The 27,232-nt window shown below is 43.7% G+C and overlaps 1 protein-coding gene across 1 annotated transcript; it reads left to right on the plus strand.

The window, feature by feature from the left end:
• Positions 1 to 27,232, plus strand: LOC144893096 (protein mono-ADP-ribosyltransferase PARP14-like). Its single transcript, XM_078782753.1, has 10 exons — positions 1 to 13; positions 267 to 310; positions 1,816 to 1,942; positions 3,254 to 3,297; positions 3,524 to 3,637; positions 5,306 to 5,432; positions 13,167 to 13,307; positions 15,538 to 15,786; positions 21,784 to 22,020; positions 26,289 to 27,232. Exons 1-10 carry the CDS (start codon positions 1 to 3, stop codon positions 26,954 to 26,956), a joined length of 1,764 nt encoding a protein of 587 aa, XP_078638879.1. The 3' UTR covers positions 26,957 to 27,232.

Raw genomic sequence — 27,232 nt, forward strand, 5'->3', positions numbered from 1 at the left:
ATGTTAATTCCAGGTTGGTTTGACAAATAATTGGCCAATAGTGAGACAGCTTTAATTCACCGAGTAATTGCACACCACTACACCTTCACTGTTTTAAAAAATCTACCATGCTCTTGTATTTACAATTTATCTGTAGCCATTGTTGACTTGTGCATGTTTGTGCATGGCAGCATTTTAAAACAATAAATAATCAGACTTTTGACCATTGTGCTTCTTTATTGCTTCATGTTCTTCTGCGGTTTTTCATTTGCCTTGTTCTTTTTCAGAGTCTGTGCTGCAACCTGCCCCAAAGGCCGCAGATAAAAAAGAGGTTTGTCATACACATCTGCACACTGGACTGTTTTAACTTGTAATTAATAGTTACGACAGCTTTGTGTGGCTGCTCTCATTGGCTAAGTCACACATACTTGTTCTTTTTTTCTTTTTCTTTTTTTCTTTTTTTGTATACTGAATCGAGGATCGTAAAAGATCTAACATTTATTTCACAAACAAATCAACCAGACAAACAAAATATATAAAAAGAGGGAGCGGAAGACAAGATGGGGAGAGAAGGGGAAGCACACAAACATAACATTTGAGAGCAGGGAGAAGTGTGGGGGGGAGGAGGCGTGGGAAGGGGAAGGAGGGTGGGAGAAGTATAAAACACAAGGACACCAAGCGCTTCCAGGACAGAAGTTGGTATTTCAAAAAAGTGGATTTGGGGTGAAATTAGCGGGGGTAGAAAAGATCAAGGTTTTGGATGGGGGAAGATAAGAGATGGTGGTGAACAGCTGTTTTAATGACCTGGAGGGTGGAGTGGGATTGAAGAGAGTGAGGGAGTTTGTTCCAGAGGCGGGAGAAAAGAGGAATGAAGGAGTGAAGGTGAGCAGAGAGTTTTGATTTTGGCAGTTTAACCATAAGAGGGTTGCAGGCAGATCTTGTGCGACCTGTAGGAATATTTGCGGGACAGAGCCCAGAGAGAGCTGGGGGGGCAAGGCCAGAGAGGAGTCGGTAGAAGATGGAAAGTCGGTCACCTTGTTCTTCAAAATCCTCGAATCCCCAAGGAGCTATTCAACATGGATATCAATATTTGTCACCTTTTTCTTCAAAATCCTCCAATCTCCAAGGAGCTTATCAACATGGATATCAATATTTGTCACCTTGTTCTTCAAAATCCTCCAATCTACAAGAAGATTTTCAACACGGATATCATTATTTGTCACCTTCTGCTTCAAAATCCTCCAATCTACAAGGAGATTTTCAACACGGATATCATTATTTGTCACCTTCTGCTTCAAAATCCTCCAATCTACAAGGAGATTTTTCAACATGGAGATCATTATTTGTCACCTTCTTCTTCAAAATCCTCCAATCCCCAAAAGTTTTTCAACATGAACATCATTATTTGTCACCTTGTTCTTGAAAATCCTCCAATCACCAGGGAGCTTTTCAACACGGATATCCTTTGCACTTGGAAGGCAATCATCACCATCCTGTGTAAATTTAAATGTACATAAATTTAAACAGGTTTCATGTTTTCGTTTACAAAACTTTCATAATTATTTGTTGTTCCTTCCCTCCATATTTTCTTTCTGCGAAAGCCACAAAATGCATGATTTTGGTTGTTAGAAAAGACATTCCATCAATCGGTAATCATTCATCCAAATATATTAGACAGTGGTGATATCTATCCGTGGTGGATCCAAATAGATCAGACCGTGGTGAATACTCATTGGACGTTTGTTTAAAAAAAAAAATTAATAACTGTTTTGAATGAAATTCATTTTATCCCATTTGAAAACTGACATAATCACTGAGGAAATGTTTACTTTGTAGAAGCAAGACAACAGTGCCAATATCATGAAGTCAGCGGCAATTCACTCACTCGATTCAGAAGAGAGTAACTTCACTGCGGAACATTTTGCTTTGTCTGAAGAGCGAGACGAGCCCTCTACAAAAAAGGGTAAGCAATTCTTCCCATCACTTCACCCTCATTGATTCTCTGAAGCTCTTTTTTTGTCCCCCGTCGCACCGTGGAGCGAAAGGGGGACTATGGTTTTCCCCTCCGTCCGTGTGTCTGTGCGTGCGTGCGTCCGTGCGAACGTGCGTGCGTGTGTCCGTACATGTGTGCGTGCGTAAGCGAAGGACCGAATTCTAATTTGATGTGTGGGTGCAACCCACGTCAAAATCCAAGATGGCCGCCGCCATGTATGTCTGATGCCATGTATGTCTGAACCTTGTGAGCATAATATCTTGAAAAATAAGCGAAGTACCAACTTCTAATCTGGTGTGTGGGTGTATCTGCGCATAAGGAAGAACGCTATTGAAAATTGGGTCGCCACATCAAAATCCAAGATGGCCGCCGCCATGTATGTCTGAACATTGTGAGCAGAATATCTTTAAAACTAAGCGAAGTACTAACTTCTAATCTGGTGTGTGGGTGTATCTAGGCATAAGGAAGAACGCTATTGAAAATTGGGTCGCCAGGTCAAAATCCAAGATGGCCGCCACCATATACATGTCTGAACCTTGTGAGCGAAATATCTTGAAAAATAAACGAACTACTTACTTATAATCTGGTGCTTGGGTGTACCTACGCATGAGGAAGAACGCTATTGAAAATTGGGTCGCCACGTCAAAATCCAAGATGGCCGCCTTGCGTCTTCCACTTTATCAACTCACATCACTTCACCGACGGGGGACCGAGGCGTGACACTTGTTTTTTCTTTTTTCTTTTTGGATACAAGATCGAGGCTCGCGTAAGAGCTAACATTAATCACATTTAAAAAACGGACACACAAATCATAAGATAAAGGGAGCGGGAGACAAGATGGGGAGAGAGAGGTAAGAACACAAGTACAACAGCAGAGAACAGGGACATCGGGGGATCTGTGGGAGATGGGGGGCTTGGAGGGAGGAGGCATGGGAAGGGAGGGTGGGTCCATGAGCCTTGACTTTGTAGACAAAAATAAACGCCGAGTTTTTTGCAATTACGGTATGTCAGCATGTTAATTCCAGGTTGGTTTGACAAATAATTGGCCAATCGTGAGACAGCTTTAATTAACCGAGTAATTGCACACCACTACACCTTCACTGTTTTAAAAAATCTACCATGCTCTTGTATTTGTAATTTATCTGTAGCCATTGCTGACTTGTGCATGTTTGTGCATGGCAGCATTTTAAAACAATAAATAATTATCAGACTTTTGACCATTGTGCTTCTTTATTGCTTCATGTTCTTCTGCGGTTTTTCATTTGCCTTGTTCTTTTTCAGAGTCTGTGCTGCAACCTGCCCCAAAGGCCGCAGATGAAAAAGAGGTTTGTCATACACATCTGCACACTGGACTGTTTTAACTTGTAATTAATAGTTACTACAGCTTTGTGTGGCTGCTCTCATTGGCTAAGCCAAACATACTTGTTCTACCTCACACTTGAGGATATTGTTGATTTTTTCCCCCCACAAGCAACAGGAATGCTGTGCTAGGATGTAGTATGTGGCTGTGTATTTTGCATCATTGGAGTCGAGGCTTTCATATGCCTTCAGGTTAACATTCCCCAGGACATGTACGTAAGCAGTAAAGGGTATCATTGTTCAAATAATGAAGAACTAGTCTTGCTTGCGGAGGCTCGTGTTGGCTCGTGGTGTGTCAGTGAACAGGTAGGAAAATGGATGGTGTCAACATAACGTTGATCGAGGTATCCTAGCCGCCATTGGAAGCAAAGAGAACCTGACATTTTGTATGATAACTCTTCGTCGGAGCAAAAGGACCCAAAAGGGTTGTTGGAAAAATCACATGAGGATTGTATTGCTCCAACGAAGGGTTAATGCCCGAAGCATCAGCTTCTGATTGCTTCCCGTGATGGTGACCATCCCTTTATCAACATTTTGTTGACTCTATCCATCATTCTTCGTCACCTTGTTCTTTCAAATCCTCCATTCCCCGAGGAGCTTTTCAACACGGATATCATTATTTGTCACCGTGTTCTTCACAACCCTCCAATCCCCAAGGAGCTTTTCAACATGGATATCATTATTTGTCCCATTGTTCTTCAAAATCCTCCATTCCCTGAGGAGCTTTTCAACATGGATATCATTATTTGTCACCGTGTTCTTCACAACCCTCCAATCCCCAAGGAGCTTTTCAACATGGATATCATTATTTGTCTCATTGTTCTTCACAACCCTCCAATCCCCAAGGAGCTTTTCAACACGGATATTATTATTTGTCCCATTGTTCTTCACAATCCTCCAATCCCCAAGGAGCTTTTCAACATGGATATCATTATTTGTCACCTTGTTCTTCACAATCCTCCAATCCCCAAGGAGCTTTTCAACATGGATATCATTATTTGTCACCTTGTTCTTCACAATCCTCCAATCCCCAAGGAGCTTTTCAACACGGATATCCTTATTTGTCTCATTGTTCTTCACAATCCTCCAATCCCCAAGGAGCTTTTCAACATGGATATCATTATTTGTCACCGTGTTCTTCACAATTCTCCAATCCCCAAGGAGCTTTTCAACATGGATATCATTATTTGTCACCGTGTTCTTCACAATTCTCCAATCCCCAAGGAGCTTTTCAACATGGATATCATTATTTGTCACCTTGTTCTTCACAATCCTCCAATCCCCAAGGAGCTTTTCAACACGGATATCCTTTGCACTTGGAAGGCAATCATCACCATACTGTGTGAATTTAAATGTACATAAATTTAAACAGGTTTCATGTTTTCGTTTACAAAACTTTCATAATTATTTGTTGTTCCTTCCCTCCATATTTTCTTCCTGCCAAAGCCACAAAATGCATGATTTTGGTTGAAAGAAAAGACATTCCATCAATCGGTAATCATTCATCCAAATATATTAGTGTCGCTCATTTTTTAAAGCAAGAATTGTTTACATTCATCTCGAAAATGTGTTCAGCTGAAGTTGTCTTGATTGTCCGCTCATAAGCATGGCAGCGACATGAAAGCTTTTTTATAATCACAGGTCGCACTGGGAAAATAACCAGCAAGTTCAGTTTTAACAGTTCCTTTGGCTATACCAGCATTTAAATATTCCATGGGCATTTTTGATAATTCGGGGTGATTGTCACCAGCACTTTGGTCGCAATGCCAAAATTTGCCATAACTGGTCCACAGAGTCCAAAGAAAACACCAACATGGCACCGCAAAGATTTTCATTGTCATGTGACAGATCAGATCAGACCGTGGTGAAAACTCATTGGACGTTTGTTAAAAATATAATTAACTGTTTTGAATGAAATTCATTTTATCCCATTTGAAAACTGACATAATCATTGAGGAAATGTTTACTTTGTAGAAGCAAGACAACAGTGCCAATATCATGAAGTCAGCGTCAATTCACTCACTCGATTTTGAAGAGAGTATCTTCACTGCGGAACATTTTGCTTTGTCTGAAGAGCGAGACGAGCCCTCTACAAAAAAGGGTAAGCAATTCTTCCCATCACTTCACCCTCATTCATTCTCTCAAGCTTTTTTTTCTTTTTAACTCAACTGGACTATGTCCAGCTGAGTTTTTGTCCACACACAGTGTCCGTCGTTCGTCGTCCGTCTGTCTGTCTGTCGTCTGTAAACAATTCGACGTCTATGCTCTAAAAGTCACAAATATTGATGAGATTTGATGAAACTTGTTATGCAGCATCTTTAAGACATAAACTAGTTTGGGATTGCATTTGGGCACGCCCAAAAATGGGCGCGGCAGGGCGGCCATATTGAAAAATAAATTTTTGTTAATCTGGTACTTCCTAATGTAGCTAGAAGGCTGAAACTTGGTGTGTAGACAGTATGTAACAAACCTCAACACATATATTACGGGTTTTGACGATGTCCGAAAAATGTCCTCGTCGTAACCTATGACATGACTTGACCCAGTTAAGTTCAGGTTCCCTGGAACCTCTAGTTAATTTTTGTATACAAGATCGAGGCTCATGTAAAAGCTAACAGAAATCACACAAAAAACGGACACACAAAACATAAGATAAAGGGAGCGGGAGACAAGATGGGGGAGAGAGAGAGGGAAGCACACAAGTACAACAGCAAAGAACATACACTGATTTCCTCTCTTCTCCGGATACTCAATTAACAAAACCTGGGATAAAATTCACTTCTGAGTTATATTTACGGGGGTAAATCTCACTTTCTTCCCACAACATTTCTTAGGGTTAGCAGGAATACCTCGTCGATACTCTGACTACCCAGATGCTTACTCAACACGAAATGTTTTATCTTCTATTGGGTCTATAATTTCATTTGCAGCAACAATTATTTTAATATTTATTATCTGAGAGGCTTTCTCTTCAAAACGAGAACCAAACACCTTGAGCTTACCTTTATACAACCCTGAATGAATATACGGAACACCTCCCACTTTCCATACATTTGAAAACCCATCATATCTTAAAATTATTTTAAAAGAAAGGAAGTGAACCTTCATCTGCTGGTTTCAAGCTAACCGCATAACCACTCTGTCACTTTTTTATCATAATAGTTGGACACTGCTAGTTAATACGAATAGTTGAATAGTTTAGTTGGACACTAATAGTTGGACACATGGATACTGCTAGGACTTCCAGAAAAGAAGTTGATATTTCAAAAAAGTGGATCTGGGGTGAATTAACGGCGGTAGAAAAGATCAGTGTTTTGGATGGGGGAAGATAAGAGATGGTGGTGAACAGCTGTTTTAAAGACCTGGAGGGAGGAGTGGGTTGCGGAGGATGCCCAGTCGGTGACTGGCTTTGGAGGCCAGCTTGGAAATGTGGTTTTCCCAGGAAAGATCATGGCAGATAATGAGACCCAAAAGCTTGAGTGACAGAACTTCTTGGAGAGGATTGTTGAGAAGGTAGATGGGAGGGTTGTCCAGTCGGTCTCTTCGGAGAGACATAGAAAATGTTTTTGATCATATTTTTGATTTGAAAAATAATTTTCCCAACACTGCATGGCATGAGTTTCTGTGGTTATTTCACTGTACAAAATTTGTTGTAACAATATTGTCAGGCGAAACCCTCGGTTAATACCGTAGGACCGTGGATGACTGAACGGCTTTACTTGATGCGACGATCAATTACGGATTCGACTATAAAAGCGCGGGCAGAAGAATGAAGAGGAAGAAGCGGCAAGCGCAAACCTGTAGCGATCCGATGGCAGCTCCGATCCTGGAGGAAATGAACTCAAAACGGACACAGGATTTTGGAATGAAAGAAAATAATGCAAGGGTTTATTTGCAATTATTAGTGGGACAGGAAAATAACGCGCCAGTAAATAAATGTCCTAAATCGGGACGTCCCCATACCAGACTTGACAACAGGACAAAGGAGATGAATTAAATCAAAGAATCGTCATGTATTTGTGTGAGATGTGGTGCGTCTTATCTGTCTGTATGGTGTGTCCGTCGTCCAACGCGGCTATGTCCGACTCCGATGCTGGCACGAAGAAGCCTCCGTCCGCCTCGCCCATGCTCTGCTCGGCCCCGAGCCACCCGCTCAGCGGCCTCGTCTGCTCGCCCCTCGTCGGTCGCACACGAGCTCCCGTTCGCTCACAGCACCGAGCCTCTCTCCGAGCACCAGCCTCGCTCCAAGCACCAAAGCACCAAAAGCACCACGAAGAACCAAAAGCACCACAAAGGTTCAGGGAAGACGCCAACGACCAACAGGGAGGAACACAGGGAAGAAGAACCAGTGAAGCCAATCCACCAACGCGTGAAGCACAAGCACAGACCCAGGACGAAGAGCCTCCAACGAAGAACGAAGAGCCTCCCACGAAGAACTCAGAACGAACAGACCAGCACGAACTGACTAAAATGCCCACGAGCGTGACGTTTTGTCAACCCTGGTCTGACGTCAATTCTGGCGCGTTAACAATCCGTTCCTCTCATCTTTGTGATCTTTCCCGCCTTTTCACGTCGCTCGCGCTTGTCCTCCAACTAGCGACCTGTTTCTAAATGGTCATTTGGCGCCTTCTGCTCTGATTGGCCGAATGTTTGTGCCTTCCGCCTCAACCAATCACACGTTCCCTGGGCGTGGCTATAGCCTGCCCTGCCCAATGCTCGTAGCTCGGCCAGCTGGTGGTGTGGCTGGCTGCGGCCACATGCGGCGGTGCCCCGATCTGGCTTCCTGTATGTTTTCTTCCAAAGTCTTTTTTGTAAGGGAGGGGATTTAATTAATGTGTGCACTAAGGGACCTATCTACAGTCACGTGAAAAAGTAAGTACACCCCATGTAAAGTTTTGACTTTTTCAACATATTTCAACATACATCTTTTTGATCTTCATTTCAACAATATTGATAGATAAAGGTGATATAATATAACAAATACCATGAAACATTTACATTTTGTAGTCCATTGTATAATTTCAATAAACATAAATGCAAATGTTGCATGTGGAAAAAGTAAGTACACCCTTGGCTCTAATCGGTGGTATTGCCCCCTTTGGCAGAAACAACCTCAAGTAGGCGTTTCTTATAACTGTCTACCAGTCTCTGACATCGACTGGGAGAAATTTTTGCCCATTCCTCCATGCAGAATTCTTTCAGCTGTGTGATGTTTGAGGGGTTTCGTGCATGCACAGGTCGTTTCAAATCCCCCCACAACATCTCGATGGGATTTAGATCCGGGCTTTGACTTGGCCATTGCAGAACCCTCCATTTCTTTCTTTTCAGCCATTCCTTGGTGGATTTCCTGGTATGTTTAGGGTCGTTTTCATGTTGCAAGGTCCACCTTTGGTTGAGCTTCAACATTCCGACAGATGGCCTCACATTATCCTCAAGCACCCTCTGGTACAATGAAGAATTCATAGTGGATTATATAAGGGTGACCCAAAAAAACCTCCCACATTTCGAAAGGCTGTAGCACTGGCAGTAGTGAGGTGGGAGGGGCGGGGCTAGGGTCTGTTGGTAGCCCAACCCCAACCGTCCTCAGTCGCCAACATGGCGTGGTCGGGAGCACACCGTGCGTTCGCTGTCGAAGCGTTCTTCACAAACAACCGTTCCGTGATCGCCGTGCAGAGGGCCTTTCGAAGACGTTTCAGTATTCCACGGAACCAAAACGTTCCAGATCGGAAAACCATCTTGCAGTGGGTTGGGAATTTCAGGGCAACAGGCTCAGCTTTAAAAAGAAAATCACCTGGTCGACCTAGGAGCGCTCGTACGCCTGAGAATATTGAAGCATTGAGGCGATCTGTTGTGCAGTCTCCGAGACGTTCTGCGTGAAAGCATGCTTTAGCTGTAGGGATATCCCGGGAAACTGCAAGGAGAATCCTACACAAAGACCTCCACTTCCAACCATACAAAATGACGGTTGTGAAAGAACTCAATGCGAGAGACTGGATAAGCCGCAGGGAGTTATGCGAGAACATTCTGCAACGTGTTCCGGAAGATGCTGTTCTCTTGTGCAGTGACGAAGCTCATTTTCATTTGAGTGGCTCTGTAAATAAACAAAATTTTAGCTATTGCTCTGAAGACAAGCCTCGCATGCTACACGAAAGACCGTTGCACTCCAATCGAGTGACTGTGTGGTGCGCTGTTGCCGATGTTGGCATCGTGGGTCCTTATTTCTTTGAAGAGGGTGGTGTAACTGTTACCATAACTTCTGACTGTTACATTGATATGCTCGAAAACTTTCTAAGGCCACAACTCGAACACCTTGACCTTGAAGAACTCGATGTGTGGTTTCAGCAAGATGGAGCTACGGCACACACAGCTCGAATATCATTGCAAGTGCTGAGGGAAATGTTTCCGGATCAGGTGATGTGGGAGGTTTTTTGGGGTCACCCTATATGATGGTGAGCTGCCCAGGCCCTGATGCTGCAAAGCTGCCCCAAACCATAATATTTCCACCACCATGCTTTACAGTTGGTATCAGGTTCTTGTGGTCAAATGCTGTCTTTGGTTTTCACCAAACATGTCTTTTGGTACTGTGGCCAAATAGCTCTACCTTTGACTCATCTGTCCAGCGCACATTGTTCCAGAAGTGCTGGTCTTTGCCTCGGTGTTCATTGGCAAACTTTAGTCTTGCCCTGATGTTCTTTCTGGAAAGGAAAGGTTTCCTCCTGGCACACCTCCCATGTAGATCAAATTTGTGCAGCCTCTTTCTAATGGTAGACTCGTGCACTTTGACATCAACAGTGGCAAGAGCTACCTGTAGGTCCCGTGATGACATTCTGGGGTTCTTAGAGACTTCTTTCAGCATCTTGCGGTCTGCTCTCAGGCTGAACTTGCTGGGGCGGCCTGGCCTGAACAAGTTGGCAGTTGTTTGGAATCTTCTCCACTTGTAGATGATCTTCCCGACAGTCGAATGATTGATTTCAAATTGTTTGGACATCTTTTTAAATCCCTTCCCAGACTCGTAGGCACCTATAACCTTCATTCTGAAGGCCTCAGAGACCTCTTTTGGTCGAGGCATGGTGACGCCGCACACTTCAACAACAAAGAGCAAACCAAACTAAATGTCTGAGGTTTAAATAAGACAGGTTCCTGCAAGATCCTCTCTAACGATGTTCTAATCATTTGCACCTGAGCTGGTGCACCTGATTCTAATTTTAGGTATTTGAAGTAGTGATACATGTGGGGGTGTACTTACTTTTTCCACATGCGAAATTTGCATTTATGTTTATTTAAATTATATAATGGACTACAAAATGTAAATGTTTCATGATATTTGTTATATTATATCACCTTTATCTGTCAATATTGTTGAAATGAAGATCAAATAGCTGTATGTTGAAATATGTTGAAAAAGTCAAAACTTTACACGGGGTGTACTTACTTTTTCACGTGACTGTAAGTGTCTATATGAGTGCTTTGCCATAATGGACACTGGATTGGCGACAGAGGGAATGACAAACAAAGGAATTTTATCCATAATCCCTGCACTACATTGCACGCCCCACCCCCTCGTGAAGGGGACACAGATACGACTTTCACCGACATCCGGGCTGCACATAGAACTTATTTCAGGTAGATTCCCTATCACGACAATTGATCACCGACCTATTCGGACCTACCTGTCCCTAGATATTCCTCTATCCTACCCCCCCCCCCCCCCCCCCGACATAACAATATCATTTACAATTTATTTTGAAGCCTATCATGGTCGTATCGTAATCTTCAAACTGCACCAGAATCGTGGCAATATCAATTTTATAAGATATTTCAGACAAGCCAAATCATTCTCTCACAAATTGTTGACTGCAGGCCGAGGAAGAGTGTTCCATCAGCTGAATTGGGAAAATAAAGCAGTAACTGTCAGCAGAGGAAGACTAAACCACCTTCAGTTCACAGATGGCATTGTTTTAATATCGAAAATCCTTGTGGAAGAGTTAAATTTGGAGAATAGAAATAAAAATGGATACGGTTTTTTTTTACAGTGAAGACAAAAATCATGTTCACCCATTGTTCAAAAAAACAAACAAAAATAATTTAATCCCATCGTGGACTGCTAAGCCAGTCCATTTTCATGGGGGATATTTTCACACAAGCCTTAGTTTGAGTTTCTGGAGACCACTTTGGCCCACAGTACATAAATGGGCTGACCTCTAAGTTCCGAAGTTAAAAAAAATCTCAACTTCAGTTGGCCTTGGCACAGCTAATTGGCAAGCGAGCCAAACTAGTACCTGTTGTTGTGAAAACTTGAGATCTGCCTTCAAGTCATTCCTTTTGCGAATGTTAGAGTGGGATTGAATCGGCAGCCATGTCAACAACAATATAAAACAGAAATCCTCGACACCCCTCAAGTACTTGCTCACTTGCTTTAGATCCCTATCCAAGCCTGACAACATATGGAGTCTCTTGAGGAACTTGCACCGCTTTTGTCTGTCTTGGGCCCACTGACTGATTGCAGTCCAGGTGGTTTCTCGGTCCCTCAGCTCCTTCTCCACTGTATTCGACCAGGTCTGAGTACCGAACATCTGAGTATACCTACTCCCCCAAACCCTTCCTGTTACAATAAACATGGACCCTCGATTCATGATCTTGTCGACATCTCGTGTGCCCAAGTCATTGCACATGACATCATGATTGTTGTCTGCTGCAAGTAATCTCACACTCCATGTTGTTCGTGTTGATTTTCAGTCCGACTTGGAGGTAATACTCCTGGAGCCTATTTACTCTCTCTTGTGAACTTCCCTTGGTGACAGATAGCAAACAGACATCATTTGCAATGCTGAGTTCCTCCAGATGGTCACCCTGAGACCAGTCTGTGCCACATCTGGCATGTTCTGTAGTCCTCATTAATACCCAGTCCATTACAAGTTGAGACAGCATGCATCCCTGTCTGACTCCTGTACATCTTAGCACACTTAACAATTATTAACCCGTCCCCCTCCCCCCACACAGCGGGAGACGAGGTTTGCAATTGTGTGTGTGTGGTGTGTGGTGTGGTGTGTGTGTGGTGTGTGTGGGTTGTGTGGTGTGTGTGGTGTGTGTGTGTCGAGGCCATAACTTTTTTTTTTACCATTTGAGCTTTTGTCATAATTGTTTTTTAAACCTTTATTATGAGAATATGGAGAAAATAATAAAAATGATGAAAAAAATGGGTCAAAATGTGAAAGGGCAAGATGATCGTGACTATAAATAGCCTAATTAGCCCCGCCAGAGTGTGTCAAGTGTGAAACGCCCCATGTTTTTTTTTTCATCGTTTGTGTTTCTTTATTTATTTACCATTGAGCATCAGTGAGACTGTGCAGGCCATAACCTTTTTTTAACCAATTGAGGTTTTGCCATCAAATCTTTAACAAAGCTTTATTATGAGAAGAGGGAGAACACAAATGAATAAAATGTACAAATTTTTTTCACTGTCGTTTTCATCAAGTTTAGTTTAAGTGCAAAGCGGAAACTTTAGGATGGCATTTTGAGATTATTTATAGTTCTGTATTTGCTGCTCCATGCAAATGATGTGATACTGCACCTCATGTTATATTAGTGCCAGACAAGAGTTTGGTTCTGGGTTTGCTGGTTGGTAATTTTGATGAGTTTTACTTAGATGCATATTCATCCGCTTATCTCTTGCCAGTTGCGGGACACCCAGAAATGTTTAGCTTTTTTACAATTTTTTTCACTTTATTCGATGCAAAATCTAGTTTAATGCACACGATATTTCACTCTGCTTATGAGCAAGATCATGTGTCAAATCAATGAGTTTATGGTAAATTTATATTGTCTTCATTCACAGGTGAAAACGATATTCTGATTCATTGTGATGGCATTGATGGGGAAAAGCAGAAACTCCTCTTTGAGGGTATTTTGCATCATCGTGTTGAGTTGTTTACCCTCAAACGGAACACCATGCTACTGACTTGCCAGACTGCTGAAGGTAGGTGCTCCACCACAAATAGGTTTTTGGCAAATGTTTTCAAAAATGTTGTAAATTTTAATTTGTGTGCCCTATAAAATACTGCTCAAAAGAAAGCACCATTTCTTAATGATTTATATCTGAAACATTATTCTTTTTTGTATACTAAGTCGAGGCTCATGTAAGAGCTAACACATAGTAGTACCACCTTCAGAGGCCATTTTTCCCCGCAGAGCAGGGGGTTGGCCTTTTTCAGGCACCATGGTCCGCATTTTGAAGCAATGTTTTACAGCCGGATGCCCTTCCTGCCACCAACCCTGTTAGTCGCCTCTTGCGACACACAGGGAATTACCAGTGAACTGGTACTCAATTTGCCGACATTGGAAGGATGACAGGCTGAGTCAACCCCCGTGGCATTAATTCAGCCGTAGACCGGGATTCGAACCCAGGATCCGAGGATCCCAAGCCAGCACCTTAACTGCTAAGCCAACACCAGCACCCGAACCGCACATAGAACATATAATAAAGAGTGCAGGAGACAAGAGGAGGAGAGAGGGGGTATTTGGTAGTTTTCCTGATTGCACATTATTCACACCAAAGTTGCTCGGTACAGGCACGTCCGTTGTATTTTTCGTGTTAATTTTTTTGAAAATTTAAAATATTTTTTGTATAAGTTTAGCGTTGTACCTCATAAGTATATAATGTGCATAATATCTCCTGATAGCACTTTTGAAAACTTTTGCACATTCATTGTAAATGATAAAACATCAGCGAAACACGTGTGACTAATTTGTTTGTTGCATGCATGTTGAATCGTGAGTCAGTTAGCTACGAGTTTGCGCATATGTGTGCACACCATTCTCTCTTGTCCGCGGTTCTGCCACTGATGCCCTCTGGAGGTTAGTGCAGGAATTCCCATTTTAGCAATAACTCGTTCACAGACATCATGGGATATTTATTGTTCACCAACTGATCAGGTGGAATACCAACGAAGGATAGACAACTCAAAAGTATGTGCGCTACCTCTGCACCTTTTTGTCTTTACCCCCAATATGCAAATAAGACAATTTTAACATGTAATGAAAACTTCAGATGTGATCACTTGCCAAGCAAGCAATTATCGAGCATTATTTTGAAGGAACAGTTGTCCACAATTGGACAGTTATGGATGGATTCAGATGAAACTTGGTGGGTAGGTTGTGTGCGTGACAAGGACCAATTGGTTCCATGTTGGTGAGGATCCGGTTGCGAGATTTATATTTTCACGTGATTCTTCACCATTGATTGGGCCAAAAACGATAATATAGCACAATATTTCAAATGTAGGTCAGTCCCATGGAGTCACGATAGTCCTTTGCTGAAGAGCCATGGCAGGTGAGAGAGGTGCCAACACCAAGCCAAGTGGCATGTTGACAATTGAAATCACCACATAGGAGGAAGAGATAGTTGGGATGAGTGGTTAAAAGTTTGTCCATGTCATTTGAGAGAGAGATAAAGATGGAGTCATCACTGTTGGAAGGACGTTACAACACATAGACAAGCATGATTTGGGAAAAGAGGGGAAGTCGTAGCCAGAGGTACTCCTGGGATTTGGGAGGTGTAATAACAGTGCCCACGAGAGAACACGAGAGAACAAGGGAGAACACGGGACACAAGAGAGAACATGAGAGAACACGAGAGAACAAGAGAGAACAAAAGATAACAAGTGAGAACAAGAGATAACAGATAACACGTGAGAACAAGAGATAACAAGCGAGAACAAGCGAGAACAAGCTAAAACACGTGAGAACACGAGAGAATACATGCAACACCTTTGTTTTTTAATGTAACCTTTATTTGGGATCAAATGTTACAGTGACTTGACGTTTACATCTAACATTGGTGAAGGCATATCTTTCAACGTGTCTGTGTCAAATTCTCTTTTCGAGTTAAAGTCTTTGGTATGACTCGTCCAGGATCGAAATCGAACCACCAACCTCACAGACTGAGTAAACCCTCTAACCACCACCTTTTTGCTGAAGGAAGCATGTGCTACTGCAAAATATCCTGAAGGTTAGGAGTATTCGCCTGGTGTTGGCTGAACAGTTAAGGTGGCTGGCTCAATATCATAAGGTCCTGAGTTCAAAACCACTATTGGAGTTCCTGATGAGTCATTAAACCTTTGATACATAAAAAGCTAGAACACTGTTCAATGTTCAAATCGTGTTGTATATTCTTCTTTTATTTCTCATTTTATTTTGCTTTGTTTCAGAAGTTAATACAATTCTAGCAACTGGCAAGTACAAGATTGATGGAAAGGAGCTTCACATTGAGGCTCGGAATGGGTCCAGCTTTGACATTGATGCTTATCATGTGAAGCTGGAAGGTCTGGATGAAAACACACCATTAAAATTGGTTACATCGTTCATAGAACAGAGCAGTGGACGCAGTCACCTCGACTTTAATGTGGATTATGCGAAAAATGGGAAAGCAGCTATCATTACTTTTCTTCAACCTATTGGTGAGAAATATTGCACAGCACAACGCTTTGTATAAACTTTGCAGCAGACTTGGCATGTGATGTTTGTTTTGAAACGCTTTGCTGTTCTTTTTCCTGATTACTTGAAAATGTTTAAACTTCCACTTCCGGTTCCTCTGGTGAGGTCGTGTTCTCCAAGCTCTCCACGTCATCGAAGTTAAATATTTTCCGTTTGTGTTTTTGCCAAATATCTACTGTTTATTTTTCTGTGTATGTGTCTCCTGTGTGTTTCTAGTTAGATCTCGGTTTGTAAATCGTGCATACCTGTGTGTAATAGTCGTTTCGTTAACGCCGCGTTTGGGGCCTGGTCCCTCGAAGCTTCCCTGTCTCCTCTGTGGTTTTTCTTGTTTATTTACGTTCATTCTTTCACTGTATTTCCTTTTTCTTTTCACCCCATACTTCCCCCCGAACATCTTACCCTTTGTTTAAAGTCTTAATACAAAAAAAAAAAAACTCAAAAAAAAAATCTTAATCATAATTTCCTTCTCTCCTCGTGGCTCCTCTGCCCAGACCGCGACCATTTGTTGTCTCACCTCGCCCGTTTTCTCTCCTTCCTCCATATCTCAATCCTCTCCAGCCGATACCTTTCCAATTCTAGTTTTCACCATACTCCTTCAACCTATCTCATTCTTCCTCAAATCCACTTTCACCTAACCTTCAAAAATATATATACAGTGGTACCTCGGCTTACGAGTTTAATCCGTTCCGTGACGGAGCTCGTAAGCCAAATCGCTCGTAAGTCAAAGCAAATTTTCCCATTCAAATGCATTGAAATGCTATTAATCCGTTCCAGCCTCAAAAAAAAAACACCAATTTTTTTTGTTAGGTGCTTTTAAATAACAAAAATGTACTTTATAAATAACAAATAATGTATAAACAAGCACGACCTCGTATATACTGTACATAATACAAGAGAATGTAAAGAAATAAACTGGACCTCTATCCATGAAGATATGGAGAAGTTGTTGTTTGTGTGGTTGAAGGAGAAGCAGCTCGCAGGAGATACCGTGACCGAGAGCATCATGTGTTTGAAAAGATTGAAACTCGGATATCGAGCACGGACCACGAGGTGTTTTTTCTTTTTTCTTAATCTCGGTTTCAGTGAACTTTTGCTCTGTGCTCACGTGTACTGTACCTGTACCTGTAATGGTACGTCAGAGGATGGCACCTGTTGTCATCATATTAAGTGCAAGATGTTCTGCATCGTAAGTTGGTACACCGTGGTCTTTCGGCGGTGTTTAAGCCGGCCGTCTTGGCTTCTGTCACCATTGGCATTGAGTCTTTCGATGTAGGTAGGTCGTTGTGTGCCGGTGCCTTGGCCGAATTCCTTCATTGCTGCATTGTTAGCTCACCTGGTTTTTTATACCACATCTTTGGTTATCGGACCAGCGAATGACGTCATCTCCAAAGTATGGCTTATTCTCACTTGTCTTGGACGATCTTCTACTTCTAGCCTTCCACCGTGCATTTGGTGTCCACTGTACTTACTGTACAGTGCCTGGTAAAATTGATGTAATGGGTTTTTGACCGTCAACGCCATGAACCGTCATGAACCGTCAACGCCATGAACCGTCATGAACCGTCAACGCCATGAACCGCTAACACTCAAAAGCCCATTTATCGCGCCTTATAAAGCAAAACGCAAACCGAAAGCCATGCCTCTCAAGCGAGGCGTGCTTCCGTGGTCACGTGATCCACAGGTGTAGCTCATTATACCCGCACGCGCGACACGCTTTGGCGGTCACGTGACCAGCCACTCTGGAGGCGGGGATCCCCGCCGATGACGTCACCGGCTGGAGCAAGGAGATTCCTCGCTAATGTATTTCGACGATTGCGTGTTTTATATCCAAGCAGAGATGCTTTCACGGCAAGATAACCACGTGACCGGAACCGGAAGCCACAACCGGAAAATTCAAAAAAATAAATTTTTTGAGCTCGTACATCGGATCTCGGCTCTTATCCCAAAGCAACAAACCGCCCGAGCGACGGCTCGTATCCCGAAAAACTCGTACGTTGGGGCACTCGTAAGCCGAGGTACCACTGTATATATATATGTACAAAGAATTTAAAAAGTTGGCTCCTCCTCCCGTACTAATACAATTGCTTATACACCTCCCTATTCCTTCGTTCTCTGCTCACCTGGCTGTCAATCTTGTATTCTTCTGTTCCTCCTTCTGAACCTGTTCTGGAATCCTTCATCCACCTACGCCCTGACGTCAGGGAATTTTCCCAGATAGTTTTCACGGTTTTGTTTTAAAATGTTTAAACTTTCCCCTGCAGTGTTGCATTCTGTTGCATATTATAACACGCTTTTCTTCTTCCTCTTTAAAAGGCTGTCTTCAATTTGCTCATCAAATCACTCCATTTCAAAAAAAAAAATTCAATCTCTTACAGTTCTTCCTTTCTACATCTTACTATAATTCACCAAATGTCCGTCCGTCTGTCTGTCCGTCCATCTGTCCGTCCGTTCGAAAGTACCGCATAAATGGCTGAACCGATCGCAACAATATTTTGGGTGGGTAATCCTGGGATCTCCAGGAGTAAAATAGGCTATATTGTTTTTCCAATTTCAGTTTTGCCTCCAGCATTTTCAGGTTTAGACTCCCGCATAACGTTATTTTCCCGGGTGCCGCATAAACGGCTGCACCAATCACTGCACAGCTGCACCGATCAGACTCCAACAACCGAATCGAATAGGATCGGATCGAATCGGACAAGGCAACAGATCGCTGTCTCCATCGATCTTGCCAAGGCCGTAACACCTATCGGCTCAAAATCCATTTAACTCTTGACTTGGTAGTTTTTACAATGAAGGATACACGTATCGGGAGTACATACGATATAGCGATTGTGAATGTGACAGCTCTGAGGCATCTTTCGCCTCGCATCGCAGTGACGGTGAGCACCAACATGGCGGCTGTAAGATTAAAATCTGGCTTCAAGCCCCCTCACCACCCAAAGCCTTCAACCAGACATACTAACACGCTCCTCCTCCTTCATTCCCGTTCTTCAAAGCAAAGCGGTAAAAATTGTTGTATCACCATTATATATAACAAGCAACGGTACCCGCCCTAAGGGCAGGGCTTCAATTGGGGGGCGCCATTTATAAAAACATCCGTTAAATATCACACGCAAATCATCAAAATCAAAACAGTATTTTTAGAATTTCAATTTCAAAAAAACCACATTGAAGTGTGGTGCTGCGCACACAACTTGCTTGCCAAAGAGGTAGGCCACAACGCGTTTGATAATCAAAATAGTCTTTATTAAGAAAGCTCAAACTGCAGCACTGGGCGGGCTCGAGCTTGGAGCCCGCATATATGTGCCGAGGCCACGCCTAGTCCCCGGGCGTGGCCGATCGGTCGATAGGCGGGGCATGCCCTCCAGTTCCCCGCCTGGACGTTCGTGCCACCTGCTGGTGCGCTGAATTCGTGTCCCCTTGCTTGTGTCCGCCACACGCGCCCCCCCAGAATTCCCGCGCACCTGAAGGGTGAGTTTGCGGGGAAGCCGGATGACCCGGCCGAAACACCCCCTGGCGATGGGTGCCGGTCTGGGGGGGTGGCGGGGCTGGGGGGTGCCGGGGGTCCGACCGCCGGCCTCGACACGAAGGAAGAGCCGCTGGCGGGGGTGCCGGGGGTCCGACCGCCGGGGGGCGGCCTCAACACGGAGGCAGAGCCGCTGGCGGGGGGTGGTGCGGATCGAGGTGGGCCGGCTTGAGGCGGTCCACGGAAATGCGATCCGGGGCACCGCCGATGTCGACCGTGAAAATTTGTCCCCGGTCTCTAACACGCTGAAGGGCCCGTCGTACGGGGGCCGTAGCGGTGCCCGGTGGGCGTCGTGCCGGATGAACACGTACTTTGCCGTGCGAAGCTCCGGGGCGACGTGGGAAGGCGGGCAACCGTGGTGTGCCGTTGGCACCTGGGCGAACCTCCGGGCGGTCTCCTGAAGGGCGGAGCGCTGTTGTGCCACGACCAAGGAGCCGTGGAGTCGGGGATAAATTCACCCGGTACCCACAGTGGTTGCCCAAAGACCAGCTCCGCCGCAGATGTCGCCGCCAATGGGACGGCCTTTGGCCACCGTGTGGTGCGGTCGACCATGGTGAGGAGGTGGGTGAACCCTCGCGAGGGGGGCAGAGGTCCCACCAAGTCGACGTGCACGTGGTCGAACCGCCGCTCGGGCACCGTGAATGGGGCCAACGGTGCCTGGGTGTGGCGGTGGACCTTTGCGCGCTGGCACGCGAGGCACGTCCTGGCCCAGTCGCGGACGTCCTTCCGGAGGCCATGCCAGACGAACTTTGCCCCAACGAGTTTCTGGGATTCCCTCGCGCCAGGGTGGGACAGGCCGTGGATGGCGTCGAACACCGGGGGCTGCCAGCCAGCGGGCACGATGGGGCGAGGCCGGCCGAGGGAGACGTCGCATAAGAGGGCCGTGCCTTTTGGTGGAGAAAAAAATATAATGATGATGTCATTGGTCACGTGGTTAGGCCGCCATATTTGTTTTAACACAAAAGCCTTAAAAACCACTGAAAACATGTCCTGGCGAGGGTCTGCAATCTCCAATTGCTCTTTCTCGTTTATTGTATGTGTTATGGGTCCGTTCATGTTTTCGTGTGTAATGCGTTAGCTCTTACACGAGCCTTGACTCTGTATACAAAATATATATTTAAAAATTCGAAGATTTTTCAAGTGTATTGGATTTTTTCAAGTATTGTTTGCTTGTTTTTGTCTGTCTGTCAATCTGTCTGCTTGCTTGTTTGTCACTCACCTCCAAGTCACAATTGTAAACCTATAATCATGAATAGCTACTAAGCTGTAGAGGTAGTCACAACTGAGAAGCCTACTGATTTTAGGTCAAAGGTCATCTTGAGATCAAATTTCTAAAATCGTTATTTTTCATCCGATGGACTTCAAAAATTTGAAACAGCATTTGCATATTGATTCACTGAATTAGGAAACCAATTATTTTTGAGGTCAAAAGGTCAAAGGTCAACTTATGGTTGAACTTCTAAAATCATACATTTTTGTCTGAAAAATTGTCAATTTTCATCTATCTATAATTCCAGTAATCTCTGTGTGTGTGTGTGTCTGTGTGTCTGTGTGTTTGTATGTTTGTATGTTTGTTTGTCTGTGACCGCTGTTTCTCGACAACTACCGGTCCGATATACTTGAAACTTGCCAGGTATATTGCTGGGGACCCGAGGATGTGCCTTTTCAAGGTTTCATATTAATCGGACAAGTAGTTACCGAGCTATGGCGATTTAGCCGTTCGCCGTTCGCTTTGGCTTTACGAATGGACCAAACCATTTCATGTAAATAGAGGGGGGGGGGTTCTGTGGTCGTTACTGGCTTTGCGAATGGACCAAACCATTTCATGTAAATAGAGGGGGGGGGGTATAATTTTAGATATATATATAGTACGGGCATGCCCTAGGAAGTACGGGCATGTACGGGCATATATATATAGAAGTACGGGCATATATATATAGTACGGGCATGCCCTAGTCCTTTTAACTTGAAATTAAACAGCAATTGCATAGTGCCTCACTGAATGGGGAAAGTAACTATTTTTGAGGCCAAAATGTCAAAGATCAACTCTCGGTCAAACGTCTAAAATCATCAATTTTCATATGAAAAATTATTAATTTTCATACGGTTAAACTGAGCTTTGATTAAGATTGTCAACTTAAATCTTAATGAAATGGACACTTTGATGTATCCATGGCAACTTTGTTCAATGTGTGAGTATGACAGTTAGTCCTCCTGTCAAGTTTGGTTGAGATTTGATAAGTATCGACCGATTGTATCGCGGTCAAAAATCCTCAGAAAGACAGACTGAAAGACTGACGATTTTGACAATGTCTGACGATTTGGATTATGAAGACACCAAATGATGTATTTTGGTATTATTTACTATGAAGATGATTGGCAAACTGATAAGAATTGGTGTTGTGTTGATCCATGCCTGCACTTGTTTTCTCAGCATGGAAAGGTTTTCAAAAGGCCTGCTCAAGTAGAAAGCTCCATAATCGAGATATATTGGCGACTCCAATGCAAATGACAAAGTGGTTGTTTGTAGAAGGACTTCCAAGCAATATCACCATGGCAGCTCTACATCAATATTTCCAAAGAGAAGCAGAAATCTGTGGTGGAGATATTAACAACATCTTAATGACAAAGGACAATCAAATGGCATATCTGCAATTTGACAGCTCTGAAGGTAAATTTAAATCTCAAAATGTTATTAATATTTTGTTGTGGGATGTTCAAATGTGAATTGAAACCTTCCACGAAACTCAATGAAAGAAACATTTTCCTTCCTCAATGAAGGAAACAAGTGTCGTGCTCTTAATTTTTCGAATCATCTTCTTGGCTTTATTCTTTTTGCTCTCAAGAACTGCAAGTTGCACACAAAAATCTTCCATACGAAACTTTTCCATTTCAGCTTTGTTTGTTTTTTCAGTTTATTACGACACTCATCATGCACTTCGTTTTAATTATTCAAAATCCCTTTCTACATGGAGCTGTAATTTTTATTTTTATGATAATTACCTCCACCACCGAAGGTTTACAGAGGTTATAAAAGGTGGACGAGGTTATATTTACCTTCTTACACAAAAGGTGGACGGAGGTTATGTTGACACCTCTGTCTGTTTGTGTGTCTGTCTGTTTGCCTATGAGCAGGATATCTCAAAAGATTATGGATGGATTCAGACAAACTTTGGTGGACAGCTTGGTTAGCTGTGTGACAAGGACGAATTGGTTTGATGTTGGAGAAGATTCGGATCTGGATACGAGATCTGGATTCGGATCGGGAAGTGATTCTTCGCCATTGAAAGACACAAAAATGATATAATACTGTATAACACGATAGCTCAAGACATTATGGACAGATTCAGACGAAAATTGGTGGACACGTTGGGTGTCTGCCAATGACGAATTGATTCGATTTTGTTGAAGATCCGAATGCTATAATTTTTTAAGTGATTCTCGCCATTGAGAGCGAGGTCTAAAAACGATATAGAGCATGATATTTCAAAAGGTTATGGACGGATTCGGACAAAATGGACGAGTTGGTTAGGTGACAAGAACAAGTCGATAAGATTTTGGTTAAGGTCCGGATGCAGATCTCGCCGATTAGTGGGATACAAAACATCAACTGTTCAGCCCGTTGGGCAATACCTCTAGAACAGTGTTTGTCTGTCCGTATGTCCACACAAGCGTACACCAATCAGAGCTGAGGATCTGGTCACATGATGGGGAAGCATTTTGTAACCATTACAGTTGCATATTTTACTAAAAGGAAATATAATAACCTTCTGTGGAACGTTTTGGGTTCCCAGCTGGTGTTGTAAAGTTGGTAGGAGGTTTCAGAAATTCCTCAATACAATTATGATTTTGAAATGCAATCGACACAGATCTTGCTCCAAAATCCGGAAGTGAACAGATTATGAAGGTTCGCTGGGTTTATAATATCTCAATGCAATCATGATTTAACATTGTATTTTGATATATTAATACTATAGTGCTAATTTGTGATTGGAATGATGAATGATGCTGTTTGGAATGAAAATATAGAGAACGTGCTGTCAATGCCTGACGTTCAACTGAAGGTGGCACAGGAACGTGGATTTTATCGGTTCATCGTTGGCCATTCACCCTTTTTTAACCAAGTCATTCACGAACCGGTTGTTGATGTCTGAAGTCAAAAAAACTTCAGACAAAACTCCCCATACTGCTAACTATTGTATCCCCATACTGCTAACTGGTATACCCACCCAGGTCATCCTATCCTCTTGAACGAAAGTATGAAACAGACTCTGCTATGGACGGCATTGTTAGACTATCCATCCTGTTTTTAATGGATAACATTTAGAATCTATAATAAATAACATTTTAAAGCCATTTAGAATCTTAAGCTTTCACGGTTGCCGAAGACGATAAGAAGAGGCCATCACGTCGGGGTCACCAGTTTAGCGGTTGCCGAAGACGATAAGAAGAGGCCATTTCGTTGGGTACAAAAGGTTGTTTATTGTACAGAAATCTCCAGCAACTGCTAGCGAACGGAAGTCGTAACGGCTTATATAAAACCAAGAACCCTCTTCGGAGGACGTGGCTCCAACAGCCGCGCGTGCGTCACGACGACACAACCAAACGCCCGTATGCGTGGGTTAGACCAAACCCATCGTAATGGTAACCGTCACATGCGGATAAGTTAACCGCGACAAGTGAATAAGGTAACCACTACATGCGCCCCCCCCCCCCCCCAGAAGGCACGCCACGGGCGTGTACGTAGTTCGCGGGTGGAACAGAGCTGGGCCGCGGGTGCTGAGCAGCGGTAGCCGTTGTAGTTGCAGCAGTAGGAATTGCGGGAGTGGCGAGCAGCAGTGCGCGCGAAGGTAACGAAGCAGCCGTGCGTGCTCAAGAGATGAGCAGCGGTAGCAGTTGTAGTTGCAGCAGTAGGAATTGCGGGAGTGGCGAGCAGCAGTACGCGCGAAGGTAACGAAGCAGCCGTGCGTGCGCAAGAGATGAGCAGCGGTAGTAGCTGTAGTTGCAGGAGCATCAGCCTCGGGATCCGCCATAGGAGCAGTAGTAGGAGTGGCGAGCTGCAGTACTCGGCCTGTGTGCGCGGAGGCGACGAAGTAGCAGTACTCGGCCTGTGTGCGTGAAGGCGACGAGCAGCAGTACTCGGCCTGTGTGCGCGGAGGCGACGAGCAGCGGTGCTCGACCTGTGTGCGCAAAGGCGACGAAGTAGCCGTGCCCGGCCTGTGTGCGCGAAGGTGACGAAGTAGCCGTGCCGCCAACGCCCCGTAACGGCGTTCCTTCGGAGGGTCCCGGAGCTGGTTCGCCCCTCTAGTCGTAGAGGAGGAACCGAGCGTGATGCGCGAACCACATGGCCGCTCGTCATTGCTAAAACTCTGGCAGTTCGAGTTTAGGTGTTGTGGAAGAAATTGCGTTGCAATCCTGCCGTGTTCATTTGGCCCCCGAATACGTTCGGGGGCAACGGGGTCACCAGTTTAGCGGTTGCCGAAGACGATAAGAAGAGGCCATCACGTCGGGGTCACCAGTTTAGCGGTTGCCGAAGACTATAAGAAGAGGCCATTTCGTTGGGTACAAAAGGTTGTTTATTGTACAGAAATCTCCAGCAACTGCGAGCGAACGGAAGTCGTAACGGCTTATATAAAACCAAGAACCCTCTTCGGAGGGCGTGGCTCCAACAGCCGCGCATGCGTCACGACGACACAACCAAACGCCTGTGTGCGTGGGTTAGACCAAACCCATCGCAATGGTAACCATCACATGCGGATAAGTTAACCGTGACAGGTGAATAAGGTAACCACTACAAATCCATCATTGTTTCCTCATTTGAGTCTCATCCTTCCTATTTCATCGTCAGTCATCTGCAGTGATTATGCACTATAAAAGATCCAAATCATCCTGACAGCAAATTTGAAATTGACCAAGGGTTACATAATTAAGGTTGTAGCGCATTCATCAGCCACCCTCCCCAAGGGGGTTTTCTTCCCCGAGCAGGTTTTCCCCGCCATTGCCGTCAATGGGTTGCGTGTTGAGGTGTATAGCCATGTTAAGTTAGCTTTATCGTGACGTTTTTCCAAAGACGCTTTTAATAACAAAATTAATGATAATCGCATATTGTTAATGTTATTGCAAAACAATATGAATACTACTAATGTCCCACTTCCCTCAAGGCGTTTTCTGGTGAGTCAACGTATATAAATAGCTTATTACGGCGTTTTCATGGGAGCAATGGCCTCTACCAGAAGTAATGAACATTATTGAACAGTCATGAATATTATGAACCACAAACACGTATGATTAGCTTTTTAAACAGTCGCTAATGCTCATTATAGCACTAAATAAAGAAATTTGGAGGAATCCCGACATGTGTGAGATCGTTCACTGAGTGAAGATCTCATGTACTCTGGGTACGCCATAAGTGTTGGGTTAATAACATGACCGTTCCTGGCGCTAAAGGGGCGTTTTTCGTAGTGAACTTTTGAAACTTGCTCCTTCTGTTCAACACGGAACTGAAAGGGAGAAAGCTCGGGTTGTGCTCATTTACCAAGCAGCTAGCTTGTGCTTACCAAGCCAGCCGTTCCTTAACGGTTTTGAATGGAGTGCTTGCTCGAATGCTTAAACCACCTGGCGATCTCTCCACAAGGAACTTGGTAAATGGACACACACCCAAAGTTATTGAGACCCGACCATAGATCGTCTGTGAGCTAGTTACCCCAAAGAGGAATGACCATTCCTGCCACTTCCATAGTGAGTGGGTGTGCGAGTGGTGTAAATGACAAAATTCATTTTAAAAGGCATTATAGCAAGTTCAATTTTTCTTCACAGTGTATGGAAATATGTCTATGGTGGTTTGACCTTGCAGTCTTTTACATGTTTGCATTAGTTATATCCCCCACCTGTGTGTATTGCAATATTTATCACTAACCCTGATTTGTATTTACCTTGCAGGTGCAAAGCAAGTTTTGGCGAAGAAACATTGCCTTGAGCAGACATCTCTACAGATGTATCGATACAACATAGAAGAAAATATTGTAGTTCGTGGATGTAGAACTGTAGATGTGGAGTTTCCAAAGAAAGTGACATGCCATATCGACCACAACATCTTGAAGTTGATGTTGAAGAACTCCGTCTTCACAGAATACATTGAAAGAAAATTTGGGAGCATTTCTGCACAATTGCTATTTTACCCGCCCACGTCAATTGATGTTATCCCAACATTTAATATTGGAACAATACCCTCTTTAAACCTTTCCCAGCACTGGAGGAGTGCTGTCCATAAAATACTTGAAGAAACTATGAGCAGATTTGGTGAAAAAACATTTGCTGTCAGTCATCCCGAGGTTTGGAGCAGAGCAAGGGAAGAAATTGCACCATTAATGGATAATTCAAGAATCATCAGTTTCGATTTATCTTCACTGAATATACATTTGCATGGTGAAGTGAAGGATTTAAGGATTACTGGTGAGAAATTACAAAAGGCAGTTGAAAAAGCTCATCAAGATATTCAGCTTCATCCCAATTACATCGAAAGAATCCCACATCTGGAATTTTCAACACCAAATTTCAACACCAAAAAGAAAATCTCACGAAGTCGTAAAACAAAAGGTTTCATTTAAAAGTCTGAAATACAGCAAGCTACCAATGAGAGGTTCGAAGAGAATTCCATCACTGCATTCATCACTTGTTCAGATGAAGTTTTACTGCATTCAACATCAGATTGTTTGAAGATTGCAGAGACTTTCTTGGGAAAATTGCGATCTGTAAAGAATGTTAGAAAGTGCCTCATTCCAAATACGGAGAGAATATGCACATAGGAGCACACCTGGAGCAATATTCTCAAACTAGTGGGGTCACCCCACACACATATATATACCGACACATACATGCATTCA

Source organism: Myxine glutinosa, chromosome 7 (genome assembly GCF_964187855.1).
Source record: "Myxine glutinosa chromosome 7, kmMyxGlut1.1, whole genome shotgun sequence".
In the NCBI taxonomy this organism is placed as follows: domain Eukaryota; kingdom Metazoa; phylum Chordata; class Myxini; order Myxiniformes; family Myxinidae; genus Myxine; species Myxine glutinosa.

Excerpts from the sequence above, each read along its gene's own strand:
- LOC144893096 (XM_078782753.1), top strand. Across the intron at positions 3,298-3,523 it reads AGGCCGCAGATGAAAAAGAG|GTTAACATTCCCCAGGACAT; the intron begins GTTTGTCATACA and ends ATATGCCTTCAG. Across the intron at positions 3,638-5,305 it reads CGTGGTGTGTCAGTGAACAG|AAGCAAGACAACAGTGCCAA; the intron begins GTAGGAAAATGG and ends TTTACTTTGTAG.